Source organism: Debaryomyces hansenii (genome assembly GCF_000006445.2).
Source record: "Debaryomyces hansenii CBS767 chromosome F complete sequence".
In the NCBI taxonomy this organism is placed as follows: Eukaryota; Fungi; Ascomycota; class Pichiomycetes; order Serinales; family Debaryomycetaceae; genus Debaryomyces; species Debaryomyces hansenii.
In genome coordinates this window covers 530,499-550,884 of record NC_006048.2, presented here as the reverse complement: position 1 = coordinate 550,884, position 20,386 = coordinate 530,499, and the positions used below count along the sequence as shown (strand labels likewise).

General features: G+C 37.6%; 12 protein-coding genes and 1 non-coding gene across 13 annotated transcripts; 5 read left to right on the top strand and 8 right to left on the bottom strand. All coding sequences in view use genetic code 12, as the record gives it.

Moving 5' to 3' along the window:
• Positions 1-222: 222 nt before the first annotated feature.
• Positions 223-2,763, bottom strand: DEHA2F06204g (DEHA2F06204p; the record flags this gene model as incomplete). The annotated part of the gene is made up of 1 exon (XM_460630.1): positions 223-2,763. One exon carries the CDS (start codon positions 2,761-2,763, stop codon positions 223-225), a length of 2,541 nt encoding a protein of 846 aa, XP_460630.2.
• Positions 2,764-3,441: 678 nt separating this feature from the next.
• Positions 3,442-4,269, top strand: DEHA2F06182g (DEHA2F06182p; the record flags this gene model as incomplete). The annotated part of the gene is made up of 1 exon (XM_460629.1): positions 3,442-4,269. The coding sequence occupies one exon, from the start codon at positions 3,442-3,444 to the stop codon at positions 4,267-4,269; it is 828 nt and encodes a 275-aa protein (XP_460629.2).
• An 81-nt stretch (positions 4,270-4,350) lies between these two features.
• DEHA2F06160g (DEHA2F06160p) lies at positions 4,351-4,776 on the bottom strand (the record flags this gene model as incomplete). Its single annotated transcript, XM_460628.1, has 1 exon — positions 4,351-4,776. One exon carries the CDS (start codon positions 4,774-4,776, stop codon positions 4,351-4,353), a length of 426 nt encoding a protein of 141 aa, XP_460628.2.
• Positions 4,777-5,012: 236 nt separating this feature from the next.
• Positions 5,013-6,764, top strand: DEHA2F06138g (DEHA2F06138p; the record flags this gene model as incomplete). Its single annotated transcript, XM_460627.2, has 2 exons — positions 5,013-5,241; positions 5,686-6,764. The coding sequence occupies 2 exons, from the start codon at positions 5,013-5,015 to the stop codon at positions 6,762-6,764; spliced, it is 1,308 nt and encodes a 435-aa protein (XP_460627.2).
• A 94-nt stretch (positions 6,765-6,858) lies between these two features.
• On the bottom strand, positions 6,859-7,713 carry DEHA2F06116g (DEHA2F06116p; the record flags this gene model as incomplete). The annotated part of the gene is made up of 1 exon (XM_460625.1): positions 6,859-7,713. One exon carries the CDS (start codon positions 7,711-7,713, stop codon positions 6,859-6,861), a length of 855 nt encoding a protein of 284 aa, XP_460625.2.
• A 363-nt stretch (positions 7,714-8,076) lies between these two features.
• DEHA2F06094g (DEHA2F06094p) lies at positions 8,077-9,399 on the top strand (the record flags this gene model as incomplete). Its single annotated transcript, XM_460624.1, has 1 exon — positions 8,077-9,399. One exon carries the CDS (start codon positions 8,077-8,079, stop codon positions 9,397-9,399), a length of 1,323 nt encoding a protein of 440 aa, XP_460624.1.
• Positions 9,400-9,752: 353 nt separating this feature from the next.
• DEHA2F06072g (DEHA2F06072p) lies at positions 9,753-11,003 on the bottom strand (the record flags this gene model as incomplete). Its single annotated transcript, XM_002770708.1, has 1 exon — positions 9,753-11,003. One exon carries the CDS (start codon positions 11,001-11,003, stop codon positions 9,753-9,755), a length of 1,251 nt encoding a protein of 416 aa, XP_002770754.1.
• A 209-nt stretch (positions 11,004-11,212) lies between these two features.
• On the bottom strand, positions 11,213-13,081 carry DEHA2F06050g (DEHA2F06050p; the record flags this gene model as incomplete). The annotated part of the gene is made up of 1 exon (XM_460623.1): positions 11,213-13,081. One exon carries the CDS (start codon positions 13,079-13,081, stop codon positions 11,213-11,215), a length of 1,869 nt encoding a protein of 622 aa, XP_460623.2.
• Positions 13,082-13,547: 466 nt separating this feature from the next.
• On the bottom strand, positions 13,548-14,132 carry DEHA2F06028g (DEHA2F06028p; the record flags this gene model as incomplete). Its single annotated transcript, XM_460622.1, has 1 exon — positions 13,548-14,132. One exon carries the CDS (start codon positions 14,130-14,132, stop codon positions 13,548-13,550), a length of 585 nt encoding a protein of 194 aa, XP_460622.1.
• Positions 14,133-14,535: 403 nt separating this feature from the next.
• DEHA2F06006g (DEHA2F06006p) lies at positions 14,536-15,843 on the top strand (the record flags this gene model as incomplete). The annotated part of the gene is made up of 1 exon (XM_460621.1): positions 14,536-15,843. One exon carries the CDS (start codon positions 14,536-14,538, stop codon positions 15,841-15,843), a length of 1,308 nt encoding a protein of 435 aa, XP_460621.2.
• Positions 15,844-16,022: 179 nt separating this feature from the next.
• On the bottom strand, positions 16,023-18,953 carry DEHA2F05984g (DEHA2F05984p; the record flags this gene model as incomplete). Its single annotated transcript, XM_460620.1, has 2 exons — positions 16,023-18,824; positions 18,933-18,953. The coding sequence occupies 2 exons, from the start codon at positions 18,951-18,953 to the stop codon at positions 16,023-16,025; spliced, it is 2,823 nt and encodes a 940-aa protein (XP_460620.1).
• Positions 18,954-19,388: 435 nt separating this feature from the next.
• Positions 19,389-20,174, top strand: DEHA2F05962g (DEHA2F05962p; the record flags this gene model as incomplete). The annotated part of the gene is made up of 1 exon (XM_460619.1): positions 19,389-20,174. One exon carries the CDS (start codon positions 19,389-19,391, stop codon positions 20,172-20,174), a length of 786 nt encoding a protein of 261 aa, XP_460619.1.
• Positions 20,175-20,229: 55 nt separating this feature from the next.
• On the bottom strand, positions 20,230-20,319 carry DEHA2F05940r. The gene is given in 2 exon segments: positions 20,230-20,266; positions 20,281-20,319. It is a non-coding gene; the product is annotated as a tRNA-Tyr (tRNA).
• Between the last annotated feature and the right edge of the window lie 67 nt (positions 20,320-20,386).

Sequence of the window (20,386 nt, the reverse complement as noted above, 5' to 3'; positions counted from 1 at the left end):
GGTAACACCGACGGTTGGCACACATTTTACCTCGACGACCTCTCCCGCCAATCAAAGTCCCGTATTGCTAGTGAATCGCACTCCGGATCCAAACGATAATTTTATTGGGCCAAAAATGGGGTTACCCGGTTCAAGTCCGATTTTGCACTGTATGCAGTCGGAAGCAAAAGTTGCCGGAACCGTTCTTAGTTAGGATTTACTGCAAAATATGTATTGACTAGACTATATGTTTGTAGAGAGAAGGGCAATTTTGCGAGATGTTTGGGAAATGAATTGAAGCATGGTGGATGGATCTACCTCGTACAACATTACGGAGCCTAGAGGGATTGAAATGATGGACTTCGGGCACGAGGATACGAGACACGCGAGACAGAGTCGGATCTGGGGTTTGTCGTTGAGGTGCTTGAAACGGGAGTTGTTTTGGACAACGGACATTTTGCCCCGACGGGGACCGGCCAAGGTACGGGCTGCGAAGGAGGTGATATGGGCCTTCTTGGAGAGCGACTCTATACGTGACGACTTGCGTCTCTTTGGGGCAGTCTTGTCAATCTTGCCAGTCTTGCAAAGCGAGGAGTCTGGCGAAGATGATCGTTTTGCGGCTCGAATAAGATTCTGGAACTCCTGTTCTTCGCTGAGTTTTGGCAATGGGTTTGATGTTGTGTCGGTGATGGATGTTTCGCTGAGAGCCGAGAGTCTGGTGGAGGACGACGAGTCGGAGATGCGGTGCACCGTCTTGGGGGTGGCCTGGGGCACCAGGAGCTCATGGGGCGACGATTCAGGCGTGAGAAGCTGGTGGATTGAAATCTTAGGGAAATCTTGCAGCTCGTGCTTAACCAGGGTGATAGGTGGTACGGTATGTGGAGGAGCGAGCGACTCGCCAGTGACCCCATGTGTCGAGAATAAGTTTCGATCTCTGTTGTTGATGATGCAATATTGGAATGATATGTGGGTCCTGCAGATGTCGCACAAGTCCTCTTCGTCTTCTTGTTCCGACGTAGCCTCGAAAGTACCGTTCTGCTCGTCCTCGAACTTCCGCTGCTTGAACAACTTGGGTTCGAATTTGACTTCAAACTTACTGATGTCAATCATGCTGATATACTTCAACTGTGTCTGGACAAATTCCCGCAAGCATTTCAAGCTAGCTTCTGCCAACCTAAGATTCGTATGGTTTATATCGTCCTGGGTATTGATCTTTTTCAATATGTTTTCCACCAATTGATAATGATTAAACACATTTTCCTTTTTGATAAGCCTGTAGTCGCTAATTGACTTCTCTCCGAACCCAAGCCACGTATTCATCGTGAAATTCACCGCTTCATTGAAGTTAAAGCCGCAATTGAATCCGGCATGGTAAACCCTGGGGTACGTAATAACAAATTCATTGGGGCGTTGATCAGCATAGACACATTTGATTCCGTTTTTTACTAGCGTCATTGGAGACAATAGCGTCACTAACTGATGCAACAAATCAGGCTGTTTTTGGAACAAATCCGGAGCCGAATCTTTCATCAACTTCTCGAACTTATCAGCATCATAAGACGGTATTCCATACCACTTTTTCGTTGCTCCTAAGTGACAGTAGTTAGCAGACAACGTATAATGATCTTCAACATGCCAGCAGAATGTAGAAAGTAACGATCCGATATATATCCATGGGACTGTCATTCCGGATATTGATGTATTTATGTAGTTCAACAATGACCCTTCTGCAAATGGTAGCTTGGTTAAATTCCAGGGATGGTTCATGTAATACTTCGTTTCTGGATCCTCGGGAGATATTCCTGGTGTATTGGCCATCGGAAAACCACTGATCTCTCCTGGTTTTAAATTATGTATATCTGCACCGTACCTCACCTCTAAGTCCGATTTTTCTACATCAATAAACTCCCAGAATTTTTGCTCTATCTTGTCCACTGATAATGGCTCGTCATTATTATACTCATGTTCGAATTTCCGTTCAAATTCGTTGCATAATTGATAAAATTCGGGTATCGAATACTTCAAATCTACCTGTTCCTCAAAACCATACTCTCCTGTTCCTATAAGGCATTTGTCACAATACCAACTACCAGATGGCACGGTTTCTAGAGAAGGCTCTAGACAAGACAAATGAAATGGATTGTCACAATTATCGCATAGCAAAGTTTGCGATGGATTATCATGCTTCCCACAGATCAAGCAGTTATCGTAATCGTCCTCAGAATCACTCTCAGGAAAGTCATAGTTTTTTTGGTTATACGAAAGAAAATTTGCATAAGATCTTAGGTTGATTAAATATTCGTCTTCAATATGGGTAGATTCCTTTTTTAAACCAAAAAGATCATTTATTTGTGCCCACTTATCTCCGTTCATATTATCATAACCTCCCATCTTTTCAACCATTACATGTAGATCATAATAGTACACTTTGAGTCTCGTTGGGCTAAATTCTTTTGCATCATTAAGCCCTACTCTAAAATACAATTTTAGTTGTCGTTTACGACTCATCTTCATAAAACGATTAATATTATCAATAAAAAACTTTCTGCTTCTGGTAGTTAATCCAAGATCACTTAACTTCTGTAACCTAGTGTGAAATTTAAACTCTGGCGAAATCAGAAATGTTGGCTGCCAACCTTTAGGAGGTACCACTTTAATTAGCCCATACTCCGATCCCAATTTCGCAACCTCTTCACTCGATAGGTACTTGATAGGGTCTGAAAACTCTTCCATAGTAGGAGTCACTATAGGGCATGGTACGAGCAAATCCTTATTGAACGTCATCGGCTTTAAATTACAATTTTCTTAGCAAATTCCAATTTTTTTTCAACAGAAAAAAAAGACCTTATTTTCTCTATGTTCTAGAGATGTATTTTCTCCTACTATTAGTCAATTTCAGTAGTTTTACTGCAAATCCTATGAAAAGCTAAAACTGTCTAATAATATCGGTAATCGCACTGTAACCTGATAAAGCAATGAACAGTTTTTAATTCGATTATATCCTGCAACTTCAAATCCGAAATTACAATAATAATGAAGCTCTAATCTATAGCTTATGCAGTGTGTGATACGTATATCTGAATAAACAAATTACTTAATGCAGCAACTTTAGATGAAACAAAGTACCTACATTGAATTATCTTCATTTCGCCAGGTTCAAGAAATTCGGTAAATGCGTACTGAGTGCGTTGTGTGCCCCTATTGAATTTCAATATGCTTCTATAATTCAGCCAATAACATATGAAATTGGTTAATGTCAATAAAGTTGATAACTAGATAGTGGTCTTAAGTGTGTATGGTGTTGTAGCGTATATTTAAAGCGTTGTAGGCATAAAAAATTATGTGTATCTGAGACGTAAACGGAATTTGCAAGCGACTATCGAAATATGAGAATTGGTGATAATAGAAATGAAAATTGTACTTCTCTAAATTATTGACGTTTGGAACAATTGAAAGTCAAATATGGAAGATTATACTATTGCTGTGTTAGGATGTGGTGTTATGGGTACTGCTGTTACTTCAGCTATTCTCAAAGCCAAGTTTGAGCCATACCCATCAAAGATTATATGCTGTACCAATTCAGAAAAACTGTCGACCGAATTAAAATCAAAATTAGATAGCGACGTAATAGAAACCTCATATGGGTCAGAGTCGAACAATAAGGCTGTTTCAAAAGCAGATATTGTGATTTTGGGATGTAAACCATTTATGTTCAAGGATGTTTACGAACAGGTCAAAGGCTCGTTAAGTGGTGATCAATTGATTATTTCGTTATTAGCTGGTACCACAATTGAAGAATTGAGCATTATGTCACCTTATGTTGCCAAGGTTATGACCAATACTCCAGCTCAGTTTGGTTGTGGTATGGCTGTTGTTTCATTCTCGGACGAAGCTGAGTCTAAGTACTCTGATTTGGTCATGAAGTTGATTGATCCAGTTGGAAAGGCCATGAAATTGCCAGAAAAGAACATGGATGCGGCCACTGCATTAGTCGGTTCTGGACCTGCTTTCTGCTTGTTGATTATGGAAGCATTGGTTGATGGTGGTGTTAGAATGGGGCTTCCATATGCTGTTGCGAAGGAATCCGCCGCTAAAGTTATGGAAGGTACTGCAAAGATGGTCTTAGAAACTGGTGAACATCCTGCTGCTTTAAGAAGTAAAATCTGTACTCCTGGTGGAACTACAATTGGTGGCTTACTAAAAATGGAAGATGCTGGTGTTAGAGGAGGTATTGCAAGAGCCGTTGAAGAAGCTGCCAACATTTCCGCCTCCTTTGCTAAAAAGAAATAACCCAATCCATATATTTTCCTCCATACTCTAATATATACGGATTCTATTGACTATACAAATCTATACCTGTTTCCGTAGTTACTATTTTTTCAACCCATAGAGGTTCATGAATGCATTAAGATCCTCTTGCGTAAGTTGAATATTAGCCCCATCTAACGCCTCTTTAAGCTTTAATAATGATGCCTTCACGTCCTTATCAGCCAAGATTTTCATCATTTGAAACATCGTGGGTTGTTTGCCGTCTGGTTGAAGACCTTTCTCAGCCAATAAATTTTGAAAGTCATCCAATAAAGATCTTATTTCTGGATTTTGTCTGAATACATTGATAAGATTGCCAACTCTTTGGGCCTCCTCCAGTACATCGTCTGGCTTGGAGGAAGACGCATATGTTCTTTGGTATACGATAGGTCTTTTAGCAGCTGCAAGGTATCTGAATGCTATGTTCCTGGAAATTGGAACACTTTTTGCGGAAATGCTACGGATCTTACAAAAACTGAGTCTTAACATTCTGTAATATGTCCTATGTGAAAATACCGTTAGCCTGTTCAACTATTTCTTCTCTAACTGACATCGATAGTTCCAGGATGCATTGAGGAATTATCAGTAGTGTTATAACCGAATTATTTATTTGACAAGTACACGTCAAGTCTGCCACGAAAGTCAACAATTAAACAATTAACAACTAACAATACTTAGCGGTTACGTTTAATTGATACTAATATATCAATAAATCAATCTAAATAATGTCACACGAAGGACAAGAAGAGTTATTAGACTACTCGGATTCTGAAGAAATCGCCGTCCCAACCACCACAGCACCAAGTGCTGCTGCTGGTGAAGGCGCCAACGACAAAGAAGCTGATAAAAAGGGTTCTTATGTTGGTATTCATGCCACTGGTTTCAGAGATTTCTTATTGAAACCAGAATTATTGAGAGCCATTGGAGACTGTGGTTTCGAACATCCTTCAGAAGGTTCGTAATTGATTTTCATCTAAATAAAGAAATGAGATGGCGTGGTATGGTTGACATTTACGTTAAATTGCATTCTTCTTCACTATTGTAATGCATTAGATTCGGGCATTTATTAGCGCTGAAAAAATCGAATGAAGCCATGTATGACTTGTATCGGATTCCTAGCATTAGCATCGCTATCTTAATTGATAAGGATGATATAACTAAAAATTGACTGATTAGTGTTTTGAACTAACAGTTAGAAGACTAAATTGGGTTGCAAAGTGTAAACCCAAGAAAAAGTAATAATCGATGAATAGTGGTAGGATGCATAATCAGAGCAGCCTCAACGCTATCCATACTTTGGTCAAAGAAGAACGAATTTAACGTTGCATGTCTAGCATCATCATTCCATTTTAAATTCTTTGAGTATTTAAGCATTTAAACTAACAAAATTTATTATAGTTCAACAAGTTTGTATCCCACAATCTATTTTAGGTACTGACGTTTTATGTCAAGCCAAGTCTGGTTTAGGTAAGACTGCAGTTTTCGTTTTATCTACCTTACAGCAATTAGACCCAGTTCCAGGTGAAATTTCTACTTTGGTTATCTGTCACACTAGAGAATTGGCTTACCAAATCCGTAACGAATATGCCCGTTTTTCTAAATATATGCCAGATGTTAAGACTGAAGTTTTCTACGGTGGTACCCCAATTACCAGAGATTTAGAAAAATTGAAGAACAAAGATACTTGTCCTCATATTGTCGTTGCTACTCCTGGTAGATTACACGCTTTAGTCACCGAAAAGTCCATTCGTTTAAACAACATCAAGTCTTTTGTTATTGATGAATGTGACAAAGTTTTGGAAGCTGTTGACATGAGAAGAGACGTTCAAGACATTTTCCGTAACACTCCTCACCAAAAACAAGTTATGATGTTCTCTGCTACTTTATCTCAAGAAATCCGTCCAGTTTGTAAGAAATTTATGCAAAACCCATTGGAAATTTATGTTGATGATGAAGCTAAGTTGACCTTACACGGTTTACAGCAATACTATATTAAGTTAGATGAAAAGGAAAAGAATAGAAAGTTGTCTGATTTGTTAGATTCTTTAGAATTCAATCAAGTCATTATCTTTGTCAGATCTACCCAGAGAGCTAATGAATTAAACAAATTATTATGTTCTTCTAATTTCCCATCTATTGCTGTTCATTCCGGTTTACCACAAGAGGAAAGAATTGAAAGATACAAGTCTTTCAAGGAATTCAACAAGCGTATCTGTGTTTCTACTGATGTCTTTGGTAGAGGTATTGATATCGAAAGAATTAACTTGGCCATTAACTACGATTTACCAAACGAAGCTGACCAGTACTTACACAGAGTTGGTAGAGCTGGTAGATTCGGTACTAAAGGTTTAGCTGTTTCATTAGTTTCGACCAAGGATGACGAAGAAGTCTTAGAAAAAATTCAATCTAGATTCGATGTTAAAATTACTGAGTTCCCAGAAGAAGGTGTTGATCCATCTACTTATATGAACACTTAGATCCTTTCGTGGTATCTTTTTTACGTTTGAGTTCTTACTTCGAAATAGTTAGTGTTAGTGTATTATTCTAAAATAAAAGTTTTTTATATACGAGTTAGTTGTAGTATTTAGAGCATACCATATCTATTAATTGATAAACTGTATCGAGATCTTTCTTGGGTATTAAAAACCATTCAACATGAATATTATACCCATTTCGAAAGGGATCCTTAGTATGTAGTCTTTCTTTAAGTGTTTTCAATTTTGAACTATTTTCAATTGGCGAGTTTTCTTTACATCCAGTGCAATAAACGTCTCCACTTCCATACTTCGCAATAAGCATTTTATGAATCTCAGATTCGGCTACATTTACGCCCCTAGGACAAAGAAACCCGAATTGGTCGCCATCGTATGTTCGAAATTTCCCCCGCTCCTTTTTTATGGATAAGCCTTTAAATCTGTGAATTATCAGATCAAGTTTATTAGACGATTCAATCTTTTTCTGTGGATGCAAGCACGTCAACTCATGGTGGCATTTGTCTTGCCATTGTCTTAACCGGCGCTGTACAGTTTGCGTAGTCATTCCGACTTTGATGAGCATGTAAGGGGATTTTTCCGACTTAAATGGAACCCAAGTATCTCTGTGTTTACTGGACACGTTAGGCAAGTTCCTAACTTTAAGAGACCAATTCTTATCATTATTGCTCAATAATCGAGTTAATGTATAGACATATATGTAGCCAATTTTCTCTGTCTGCTTTGTGGGGCTTGTACCTCGTGATATTGGACTCCCGTGTATAATTTCTCTTCCTTTCCCATCGATTGATCTAACGTTCGCCGGGCTTGAATTTATTTTTTTCCCCTTTCCACATTGCCCTATATGATAATGACAATATCCATCAGGAGCATTTATTTTGCATTGTATCCCTTTGGATGTGATCCCCTTACACTGTTTGTACTCTTTGGTCATAAATTTCGTCCAACTATTGTTCTGATTGTGTTCGTAAACATTTAGAAGAAAAGTGCGTTGGAATATTTGAATCAAAATCCAGCAAATTCCGCCCTATGAACACATAAGCATTATTACTTTCATCTTCGGTGACCGCATTGACCTCTAACCAACATTCAAGCAATATGTAACTCCGATAAACTGTAGATCAAACATATCAATGTCAATCTGATATTATCACGTGTTATTCACATAAATTGCAACATTTCTACAATAAATACAATAATCGGAGTTATGGTGTCATATCTAAAGAGGTATAAATACATTAACTTTAGGTAAACTATTCCTCGTATTAAAATTTTGAGTATAAAAACGAAACACATAATGCCATCTCATTTTGATACACTTCAATTGCACGCTGGACAACCAGTTGAGAAACCCCACAAACCAAGAGCGCCCCCAATTTATGCTACTACATCATATGTTTTTGATGATTCCAAGCATGGAGCTCAATTGTTTGGTTTAGAAACCCCTGGTTATATTTACTCGCGTATTATGAATCCAACTAACGATGTATTTGAACAAAGAATGGCTGCTCTAGAACACGGTATTGGTGCAGTGGCCACATCGTCCGGACAATCTGCACAATTCTTAGCAATTGCAGGTCTTGCTCATGTGGGAGATAATTTCATCTCTACATCTTTCTTATATGGTGGTACTTACAATCAATTCAAAGTTGCTTTTAAGAGATTAGGAATCGAAACCAAATTCGTTAATGGGGATAAGGTTGAAGACTTCGCTAAGCTTATTGATGATAAGACTAAAGCAATCTACATCGAAACCATTGGAAATCCAAAGTACAATGTTCCAGATTTTGAAGCAATCTCTAAGTTAGCCCATGATCATGGTATACCAGTTGTTGTGGACAATACCTTTGGTGCTGGAGGTTATTTGATTAATCCAATTGATCACGGTGCTGATATTGTCGTTCACTCGGCTACCAAATGGATTGGAGGTCACGGTACTACTATTGCTGGTGTCATCGTCGATTCTGGTAATTTCCCATGGGAAAAATACCCAGAAAGATTCCCACAATTCTCTAAACCATCTGAGGGTTACCATGGTTTAGTCTTAAATGACGCTTTAGGCAAAGCTGCTTTTATTGGACATGTTAGAATTGAATTATTGAGAGATTTGGGTCCAGCGTTGAACCCATTTGGTTCATTCTTATTATTACAAGGTTTAGAAACTTTGTCATTACGTGTTGAAAGACAATCATACAACGCTTTGAAATTAGCTCAATTTCTTGAAAAATCTCCTTATGTTGAATGGGTCTCCTACCTTGGTTTACCATCCCACGAATACCATGAAAGAAGTAAGAAATACTTAAATAACAAAGAAAACTATGGTGGTGTTTTATCATTTGGTGTTAAGGATTTGGGTGAAAATAAGGAAGATCCATTCCAAGAGGCAAGTCCAAGATTTGTTGATAACTTAAAGGTTGCTTCCAACTTGGCTAATGTCGGTGATTCCAAGACTTTAATCATTGCACCATATTACACTACTCATCAACAATTAAGTGACGAAGAAAAGGCTGCTTCTGGTGTCTCAAAGGACTTGATTAGAGTTTCTGTAGGTACAGAATTTATTGATGATATTATTGGTGATTTCGAACAAGCCTTCAAAACAGTTTATGAGTCTTCTTAAGTAGGTTTTAATAATACTATTATATAACAAAAAAATAAATGAACTGTAAAGGCACGGAAAATATTTTGTAAATTTAGATGACAAAGTATACTATAATTAATTAGCTAATTTATAATATTTTTCGATAATTGCATTAAATCCAAAATTTATACCAAATTGAAAAAATTGACAAAAATAAAAAAATTATACAAACACTATGAAATCCCCCAATTTATAGGAGATTAGGAATTAAAACTTCTTTATATCTTCTTTATTGTTACTATAATATTGTATTAGCTTGAGAAGCCACTAGAAAAGCAAATGGCCGCAAAAAATTGAGTCGCACTACGAAATAAAAAGCTAGTATAGTAATATTAACTAAAATTATATATGCTATTTTTGCTACGTAAGATTTGTGTAAGTTGGTACAATAATACAGCATAAAGGGAAACACACGATGTTAGAATAATGAACCCAGTACCCAACTTGAATTGAGCTATATTCACTTTATTCATCTGGCCATGAATCCGGTAAAAGTACCATGTAGTAGCTGCCCAATTAAAGAGAGTGATTCCGAAGCAAAGAACCAAGAATACCAATATAATGATAGAATAACCAAATAAATTCCTTTGATTAAAGATTGCAAATTTACTTGTACCAGACAATGCCAAACATGATAAACCGAGTATCATCCATATTATAGGATGCATGAAATTAACAGGTGACGCTAAATATGACATCATTTTCCCATACTTCTGAGACTTTTTGAGACCGTGAGCTATTTTGATAGTTTTCAAGTCTATAGGAGCCAAAGCAAACGTGTGACTTGTGTTACTATCTCTCATTTCGTCAAGCGAGTCAACCAAATTAGAATAAGTAGTCACCAATGACGTCGCAAGCTTGCCGGGATCCTCTGCTTTGGATACATTTCCTAACTGTAGACCAATATCTGTTACTAGACTAGTAAAGATATCTAATCCATTCGTAGATATGCATTCTGTAGTAGTGTTAACTGTATTATATTTACAGTATTGAATTGCGTTGAATTGATAAATATAATTGTCTGAAAATGTGTCTATGGTATCAATGTAATTTATATCATTCAAGATATTGCTATTATCATTTAAAGTCACACTTAAGTCCTTGGCGAGGTAAGATATCATTTTTAATCCTTCCGAGATACTTGACAACAATCTTCGAGCTTCTGGCGAATCATCTCTAAACTGAAGGGAGAATTGAGGAAGAAACATCATATATGAAAAACCTAAGAACACTTGCAATATAATTGCAATACAAAACATCCTCCAAATGGATTTGGCAAAATTCATGGTTCCGGTCCTCATACTTAAAGTGCCTATTGGCTCTTCTTCCGAAGGAAAGCCATCGTTTGAGTTCGAGTATTGCCCCATCAATGAAGAATTTACTGTATCTTCGTAATTTTGTAGACCTAAACGGAATGAAGGAGATATTTCATCCTTGTCCATATGCTCTGCTTCAGGTAAACAATCGCCCAAGTTAAAGTCTTGAAGTTCTATCTGTTTCTCCGAGATATTCAAAGTGGAATTGGAGCTGTCAAAGAGACTAGAATGAGAGTTTTCTGAATCCTGGGACCTATCGTATATCATATTTGCATCTATGGCTGTAATAAAGTAAGGTATGCTTTTATCAACTGTCTTAACTCACAAACATAAACATTTAATGCAAATTAAAGCGCACAAAAAATTCCGAATGTAAATATTGATGATCCTATGTGAAGGAACTATTGTTCAAAACGGTTTTTGTAGAATAGACTACAAAGGATTCTGATGAAGAGTGAATATTGGCTTAGTCTTGATTAAAGTCTATTTATATAATTGTTGTTGTCTAGGATTTCCATTTCGTCAAAATTCAAAAATGAATCACCTGTAGAGTTTCTTTTGTTCTCTAATGATTCAAGTGTATCACTCTGTAAAAATGGATTGTTCCTAGTATTATGCTGGAAATGTCTCTCTTGTAGTGAATTAGACCTAAAATTTGTATCTTGTTCTTTATTATTCTTTCTTCTATCAACAGACTTATCTGATGCATTACGAGTAGGCGTATTATTACCCTCTTCTCTAACTTTATTAATATGACTAGTTAGGATTTTCGACGTTCCAAGAGACATAGTGCTGGCACTTGTAGTTGGCTTGTGACTATTTACGTAGCCATCAAAGGTCTCTTCTCTATAATGGTGAGCCATCGAATCGGTCATTGGATACTGTGAGTTACTGATATTGACGTCGTGATATAATAAGTTACTTGATTCATCTTCAAATATTGGGTAATTTGCATCACGGAGGTATGACTTACGGCTTTTCTTAGAAAGATTTCTGTTTAGACGGCGAACGGACATTTTTCTTGACAATGTTTCTCCAAGCTTTCGTAACTCGTCTTCGTTTCTAGCACCATATGCATCGTATTTTCTATTACTCGTATCATTATAGACATAATCAGTTTCGTATTCATGGTCCTCATCATCAGAAAAGTCTCTTTCTTCAACATCATTATCATTTTTGGCACCAAAATCCGCAGATGCTTTGTACTGAACACCACTAGATATATTCGCGCTTGTCTTGTTGAATCTATTATATTTATCTGAAACACTTGGATTACGTCTAAGGCCGCTCAAGTCAGACATTCCCGCTTCCTCGTTGTCAGTTATATTATCAGATCCATAAGGGAAATCATCAAAATCTTCCTCTTCATCAAAATCCCGTGGATTGGCACACCATAGAGGGAAAGTCCAAGAAACACTTGAAAGTAATGAAAATGTAAAAGACAACCACAATAACAGGAACCAAATATCGCCAAAATGTAACGCAATTCCATAATCCCCCAAATTAGATTTAATTTCACCTCTAATTTCGATCAATAAATTAGTCACAAGACTACTGGATACAGCTAAACTTAGAAATGATGCAACAGATATTAAAGCTATAATATTCATCACAAAAACAGGAATTTTATTGAGGCTTTGCTCCGGGCCCCTATTACTGTATAAAATATAGCCGAATATTAATATAACTAGCTGGGAACTAGCTCCAAATATCAAGCCGGATGGAACTAATTTGTATTTATTATTTCTTTTGGCTATTGTCTCTTCGTATTTTTTATCATTCAAATCCGAAGACTGGTATGCGTATGCTAAAATGCTCTGTAAACCTATCAATTCTAATTCATCCTTGTAATCAAAAATATACCTCTTCGTCGATTTTGAGCAAGTAAGGACATCGTTATGCTTGGATATATGAACAACACCATGTCTGTCCATGTGTTGTGTGATGTTATAATTACCATAGCACCAGCTCCATAAGGAGGTAACAATGTATTGGGGAGCATCAGCAACTTGATTTTCAGCATATGAGGTTAGCACTGCTATTTCGGAATTAGTTAACGATGAATCAACAGGTAGCACATTATCCTCTGAATCGCCAAGAATACTTGAGGATAAAGACACGGAGCTCCTCAAACTATTATATAAACCACGAGCAACATCTAAACGGGCACAATTAATTCTTGCAATATATATATTCCTATTAGCAAGGGAGCCTATTAATGTTGCGATGATAAATGTTAATGCGGCAATACATGTGAAAAGCCTTATTATTTGTAGAAATCTTGCTTGAGCTGTGAGATTTCTAAAGGGTAGTAAAAAATGATACCCTATATTATTAAACATCATTTTCACCAAATAGCAAGCTTTTTTCCCATAACTATATCTCCCTTCAAAAATATTTTTAGAATGTAAACAATACTACTATCTTTCGTTTTTAAATATGTGTATTAATAGATAGAGGAACAGTTATTTGCTATTCAGTATCAAATTTTACATTAAATCAGCGGAATAGATCCATCCTGTATATAACACATAGGTTTAATACTGTAGAGGTAACTGCATCTGCTAAGACTTATTACGACAGAGCCATAATATACTAATCAAGATAGTAACATTATTGACATCTAGCGTAATTGGAATTATTTAAAAACTCAAGCTAGAGTGTAAGGACTCTCAGAGTTCTCTGGAGACTACATGATCATTTTCGATAGGCTATTGGATATCACTCCGTTAACAACATATACATAATCGTAGCTAAATAACGTATTTCAACTTAATTTACAAAATGAACTGAATGGGATGCATGTAGGCTTTAGAAGTCTTCGTCGAACTTTAACTCGCCATATTTTGCCCGGTAATATTCTGTACCCATATCATAGGTCGTATTGGTGGAGATCGCACCAGGACTAGCACCAGCACCGCTGCCGTATGCAACTGCATCCTCATCAATGTCGTCGAACTTTCTCTTTCCCTTTGCGCCCTGGTCAAAGACTCCCAATGTGCTGATAGCCGGCGCATGGCTTGCATAATTGTTTTCCCATTCAGACAAATTCGAACATGTTCCGATAGTAGATCCAACGTTAGTCAATGCCGGTGGTTGACTCATATGGGTAGGTAATGGGACTCTGGCCGGTTCATAATCTATATTGCTTCCATCCTGGTTACCCCCGAATATTCCAATGGCCTTGGGTTCAACTCTCCCATATTCTCCATGACTAGTATATCCCATACGGTCATATGCATTATATCCATTATACTTGTTAGATGGTACGTTATAACCATCTGCGACCGATTTCCTTATTCTCATCCCTAGCGTCGATAAAGAAGCAATGTCGCTGTTCTCATGTTGTGGTTCGATACCTTTGTTTGCTGCTCTCTTAAAATCTGCTGTCTCCATTTTCTTTTATTTCAATTCTTCTCTACCTATTCGATAGTGATTAGTTATCTTCAGTAACAATATAGGTTGATCATCTTAGGCTATCCTTCTCAAGGTGCCTATATTGGCGGTACATACACGCACATTTCTTCTATTTCTAATTATTCCTAATTAGGAAACACCCGCCTATTCTCTAGCCTTATGATTCCTTCGCGGTTGGATACTCTTTTGAATGGGTGTATTCAAGACCATTTCTCACGAAAAATAGGTACGATTCCCTAAAGTGAAATAAAGACCGATAGGAGGGGCCCCAGGTTGATTGGGCAATTGAAGCCGAGAAATCCAAAATATATATAAACTGGGTACTTCATGGACGTTTGAAAAAGAATCTCCCCTAGTCAATAATAGAATAACTAGGATAAAAATGACAAGTCCAAACTTTAACATATCATCAGAGCTTGCTGTCAAGTACGAAACTGATTACTCAGCTCACAATTACCACCCATTGCCAGTAGTATTCACGAAGGCTAAGGGTGCGCATGTGTGGGATCCAGAAGGGAAGGAATATCTCGATTTTTTGTCGGCTTACTCGGCAGTTAATCAAGGACACTGTCACCCTAAGATTGTGGAAGCATTGGTTGACCAGGCTTCAAAATTGACGTTATGTTCGAGAGCATTTTCGTCTGACGTGTTTGGGGTGTTTGCCAAGTACATCACCGAGTATTTCGACTACGAGATGGTTTTGCCCATGAACACCGGGGCCGAAGCGGTCGAAACTGGGTTGAAATTGGCCAGAAGATGGGGCTACGTTGAAAAGGGCATTCCTGAAGACGAGGCTGTTATCTTGTCGGCCGTCAACAATTTCCATGGGAGAACATTAGGGGTTATTTCTATGTCGACCGATCCTGAAGCTACCTCCAAGTTTGGACCTTATTTACAAGGAGTTGGCCCTCAAATTCCTGGCGAACCAAAGGGTACCTTGTTGAGATATGGGGAAATTGAAGACGTCGAAAAGGCCTTCAACAATGCTGGTGATAAGATTGCCGCAATTTTATTGGAACCAATACAAGGAGAGGCTGGTATTGTGGTTCCACCAGAAGGTTATTTGACAAAAGTGCAAGCTTTATGTAAGAAGCACAATGTCTTGTTAATCTGTGATGAAATCCAAACCGGGGTTGCTAGAACCGGGAAAATGTTATGCTATGAGCATTCTGCTAATGTCAAACCAGATGTCATTTTGTTAGGTAAGGCAATCTCTGGTGGTGTTATGCCAGTGTCTGCGGTCTTGTCCTCCAAGAAGATCATGTTGTGCTTAGAGCCTGGTTCGCACGGTTCCACTTATGGTGGTAACCCATTGGCATGTAGAGTGGCCACTGCAGCTTTACAAGTCGTCAAGGACGAGAACTTAGTTGACAGATCCAATAAATTAGGCGAGTTATTACGTTCTAAATTAGAGGAATTAAAGGCTAAGTCGAACGGCGTTATATCAGAAGTTAGGGGTAAAGGTTTATTGTGTGCCATTGTAATTGATGACTCCAAAACCAACGGTAGAACTGCCTGGGATCTCTGCTTGTTGATGAAAGACCATGGTGTTTTAGCTAAGCCGACTCACGACCATATCATTAGATTGGCACCACCTTTAGTTATATCTGAAGCTGACTTATTAAAGGGTGTTGATTCGATTGAAAAATCATTACTGGAATTAAACGATGCTCCAAAAGCCGCTCATTAATCTTATACTGTATTTAGTTTATACTCTGCGGATCAAAAGAAAAAATGTTTGATTAATGAATAAATATGTAACTTTACTATTTAAAAACTGCTTAAACCTATAATAATACACCAAATACTAAAAACAATATATAGTCTTGAAACTGTTCACCGCTATTGGTCCAAAATGTATCCATATATTTAGTCTTCCTCATCTTCTTTCCGTCTATGAGTTGGCATTTGACCCAAGGCCGCCAACCTTCTTTTCTTTTCAATGTCAGTTTCCTCCAAAACTTGATCTTCATCCTCATCAGTCTCTTCAGATCCACTAGATGTATCATAGTCATCATCAGAAACACCCCTTTCAGAGTCCTCTTGTATAGTTTCAGATTTATTACCAACACTCAAAAAATTTGAGCTCTTACTTCTGTCGTCTAACAAAATTTTGGTTAATTTAGATTCAATTGCATTTTCAAACTTTGGATTTTTTAATGGATGGTTTGGATTATTTGTATCATCATGTTCAGGGATTAAAATATTTTCTATATCATTCTTCTCTAAATCGTTTGCATCTACATTATTCTTTGGATTATTTTTCTTTAATCCGACGAAATTTAATGCTTTGCCAACCATCGAATTACCAGTATTAGATCTAGCCCTATTAGCGGTATGACGATTCACCTTATATCTTCTGATAATATCACCGTCAGCATTCTCAATAACTATAAAATTATCAACTTGATGAGCAAATACTTTACGGTGCTTAGGATCATTTTTCTTATAATAACCCTTTCTCTTGCCTTTACGCCCGAGACTGAGGGATGATGATCTTGCCAATTTACCTAGAGGCGAGTTTGGCTTTTCTTTTGTATTTAACGACGTTTCTGTAGAAGTCCTGTCACTTTGTGCTGTAGAATATTTTGATAATTGACGGCTTAGAGAATTCATTGAATGGATACTTAAATCATCTTCATTTTCAGGCTGACCTTGTAAAGATTTAAGAGGCAAAGTTTCAATAATCTCACCCGCTTGATCTTCAATAATAATCTTTTCACCTTCTTGGAATGCAGTTGATGGAACACTTTTACGGCCCTCCATTGCGTTTCTTGCAAAGGAAACCTTACCATTATCTTGGTCTTCGTCTTGTTCAACCCTCCCATGTGAATCATAAGGAGGAACAGCAAAAACCATCCTACCTTGATCTTCATTCGCGACAACTTCTATAGAATTCGACGAGCCTGGGCTATCATCAAAATCTTCCTTTGAATTATCAATACCAACTGCTGATTCAGGTTCTGACTCTTCATCCGATGGTGTTCTGATCGCTGTTGAGGGGGTTCTGCCTAATTGCAAAAATTCGGCTTGGGGTTTATGTCTTTGAGAAGGTACTATCTCATCAGCCTCGCTATCCGCAGAAGCCCTTGATAACGATTTCTTAAGTCTTGATCTTGGGTCTCTCTTCTTCTTATGCTTTCTCCTTTTTGCTCCACCCGCTGGCCTGACTTTAATACCACTAGTTTCCACAGTGTTAGACTGTTGTAATTTATGACCTTTTTCAGTAGATGGTGCTTGGGTATCAATTCTATGCAAAGAAAATGAAGTTGATGCTTTATCCAATTTTTGTAAACGTGACATCCATGATGGACCTTGATCTTGCGTATTAGTAGTAGTAAAAGACATAGTGATAGCCATTCTATTAAGACGCTTTCCTAAGGTTAAAACAGCCACCGATGATCCATGAACTATAATTGAAGTAATGACAATGAAGCAAACAATTGGCCAAATACATGCGAGTAATTGGTAATGTGGAAAATTATTCTCCGGTAAAAGTGCCAAAGGTGTTTCTTCGCTTGTGAAATGTGCCTCCAAATCCTTACGAGCTAAGATTGCAGCAAAAATAGCACCTACACCAATTGGTCCAAAATGTCCACAGAATAATGCTTCTCTCCAACTTTTGATATCAGGAGTGAAAGGCTTCAATATAAGAACTGCTGGCATACGTCTCAAGAAAATGATCACTAATGCCAAAATAATTAATCTCCAAACATTCAAACCAATTGCAGCATTATTGAATTCAGGCCAAGGTACAATAGCACCAAAATAAACGAAGAACGATAAATTCAATATCAAATCAATAACAGTTGAAACATGCGACTCCTCGGTTTTCTTTGCAAAATCACCGTTCCAGCCGAACGCAGTACCGGCAGCAAATGAAACCAATAAATCATCAACACCTAACATCGAACCAATACCAGCCGAATTGAATGCCAAGAAGACAAAGACAGCCAAAAATGACTCTCTATCAATTAAGCCTTTCTTTTCTGCGAAGGCTACAGCATATCTCATGAGAAGACCTAATATCACACCTAATGCAACCCCGAAGAAGCATTCCCATAAAATGGTGAGCAAAAACCAATCTTTGACAATTTCACCAGCATTACCAGGATGAAGGATGATGTTCAATGATAAGAAAATGAATGGAAATGCCATACCATCATTACAACCTGATTCTGCCGATAAAACATTTCTCAAATGACCAGGAACCCTCTCGGCAAATTTCCCCTTACCAACAACAGCTGCTGCCAACACTGGATCAGTAGCAGTCACACATGCACTAACCAATAATGCCGAACTGAAGTTAAAATGCGGTATTAATACCCAAATAAACAACCCAACGACAAGCCATCCACAGGTCATCACAGGCAATAAAAATATTGCAACCGATAACCAATGCTTCTTCATATATTTTCGTGGTAATTCTACTGCCACCGCAACAATTTGAATGCACAACACTATTCGGCATATTTCTAGCGTTATATAGTCACTGTTTCCCCAAGTTACCGGTTCAAACCACCCTAGACAATGCGGCCCCAAAATCAAACCTGCGATGGTAGCAACCGTTGCTTCTCCGATATATAACCTCTCTTTAACAAATAAAGACACTAATGAAAAAATGGTAGAAAATATACCAATGCAAGCATAAGCAATATGTGCTTTCTCTAGCTAAAAAATTGTTAGTATCAAAACCCACTTGTAAACCATCTCATCCAACCAAAAAAAAATAGGTTTTTGGGAGGTCAAAACTTGCTCTTTTCTCTTAAATCCACATACCTCTAGCTGAGACCAAGTCATATTTATGCTATGTTCTCGCTTTTCTCACTATAAATTATGAGATATAAAAAGAGGAACTTTATTAAAAGAATAATTACTTTATAATATCAATTAGTGTCAAAGATAACGTTCTCCGTCAAAAATGACACAAAAAATTGCCAAGATTGTTTTTATTTTTTTTTGTGTTGTATTCTTCTTTATTGGAGAGGACTAAATGAAATGAAATGGATTGCGTCGTCATGTATGACGATACCTATATATTATGATGCCATACTGCCGTATATGGTATATGGCAAAAATATATTCCTGAAGCTGTTATTAGCCATATATAGATTACCTTTTAGGCTGGATTTCAGAAGTACCGGTTATGTGCGCGAATATGTATCGAAGACTATTTTTCATTTGCACTGGAGTAAATGATTATGGACAAACTAAACTGACGATAATACTAGCAATATGACGAATAATGAAATCCCGAAGCCTTCGGGGGAAGGTATGTGGGTTATAGGATACGGATCGCTAATTTTCAAACCACTTCCCTACTACCAATTTAAGGTGAGTGGGTATTTGAAAGGGTTTATCCGGAGATTCTGGCAAAGCTCATCGGATCACCGGGGTACACCAGAAGCACCAGGAAGGGTTGTTACACTAGTATCGTTGGATGACTTGAAGAAGAATCGTAAATTTCATAATGATATACACATGTACGAGGCTGGTGACAAGTACCAAGAAACAGATTTGTTGTCCAGGACCAATTCTAGCGCAGATTTAGGTAAGGAAGACATCCATGATATCACACACAATATAAGTAAACTTGAGGAGGACGACTTGAAGGTATGGGGATGTGCCTATTACGTGGGCCCGGATGATGTAGCGAAAGTGAAGGACTATTTGGACATTAGAGAGAAGAACGGATACACTACGCATAAGGTGCCATTTCACGTATTGAACGTATGTGACGACTCTGAGAACGCAAAAGAAGTAATGCAGAATATACCTAAAAACAAGAACGGTGACTATATCATTGAATCCTTGATTTACATTGGCACAACAGACAATGTGTCATTTGTTGGACCAGAAGATATAGAGAAAACCGGAGAAAAGATCAGGACTAGCCGGGGTCCAAGTGGTGAAAACTCGGAATATTTGATTGAATTATGTAAAGCAGTAAGACATTTGGATGATGAAGGTAGATCTCGCGACTATTATTTAGAGGATTTAGTAAAGTTTGTAGAATTATAGACTATAATATATTAGTTAGATCGTTCATATGATTTGATTTGGATTTAAAAAAAATTCTCCCGGGGGTGAGTCGAACACCCGATCTCAAGATTACTTAGAGGTACTCATTACAGTCTCGCGCCTTAGCCAGCTTGGCCACCGAGAGAAATTTCGAAAAGTCTCTACTTTTTCAAACTTAGGAGCTAACTTGTCGAGCTGCATTTTCTTTCAAG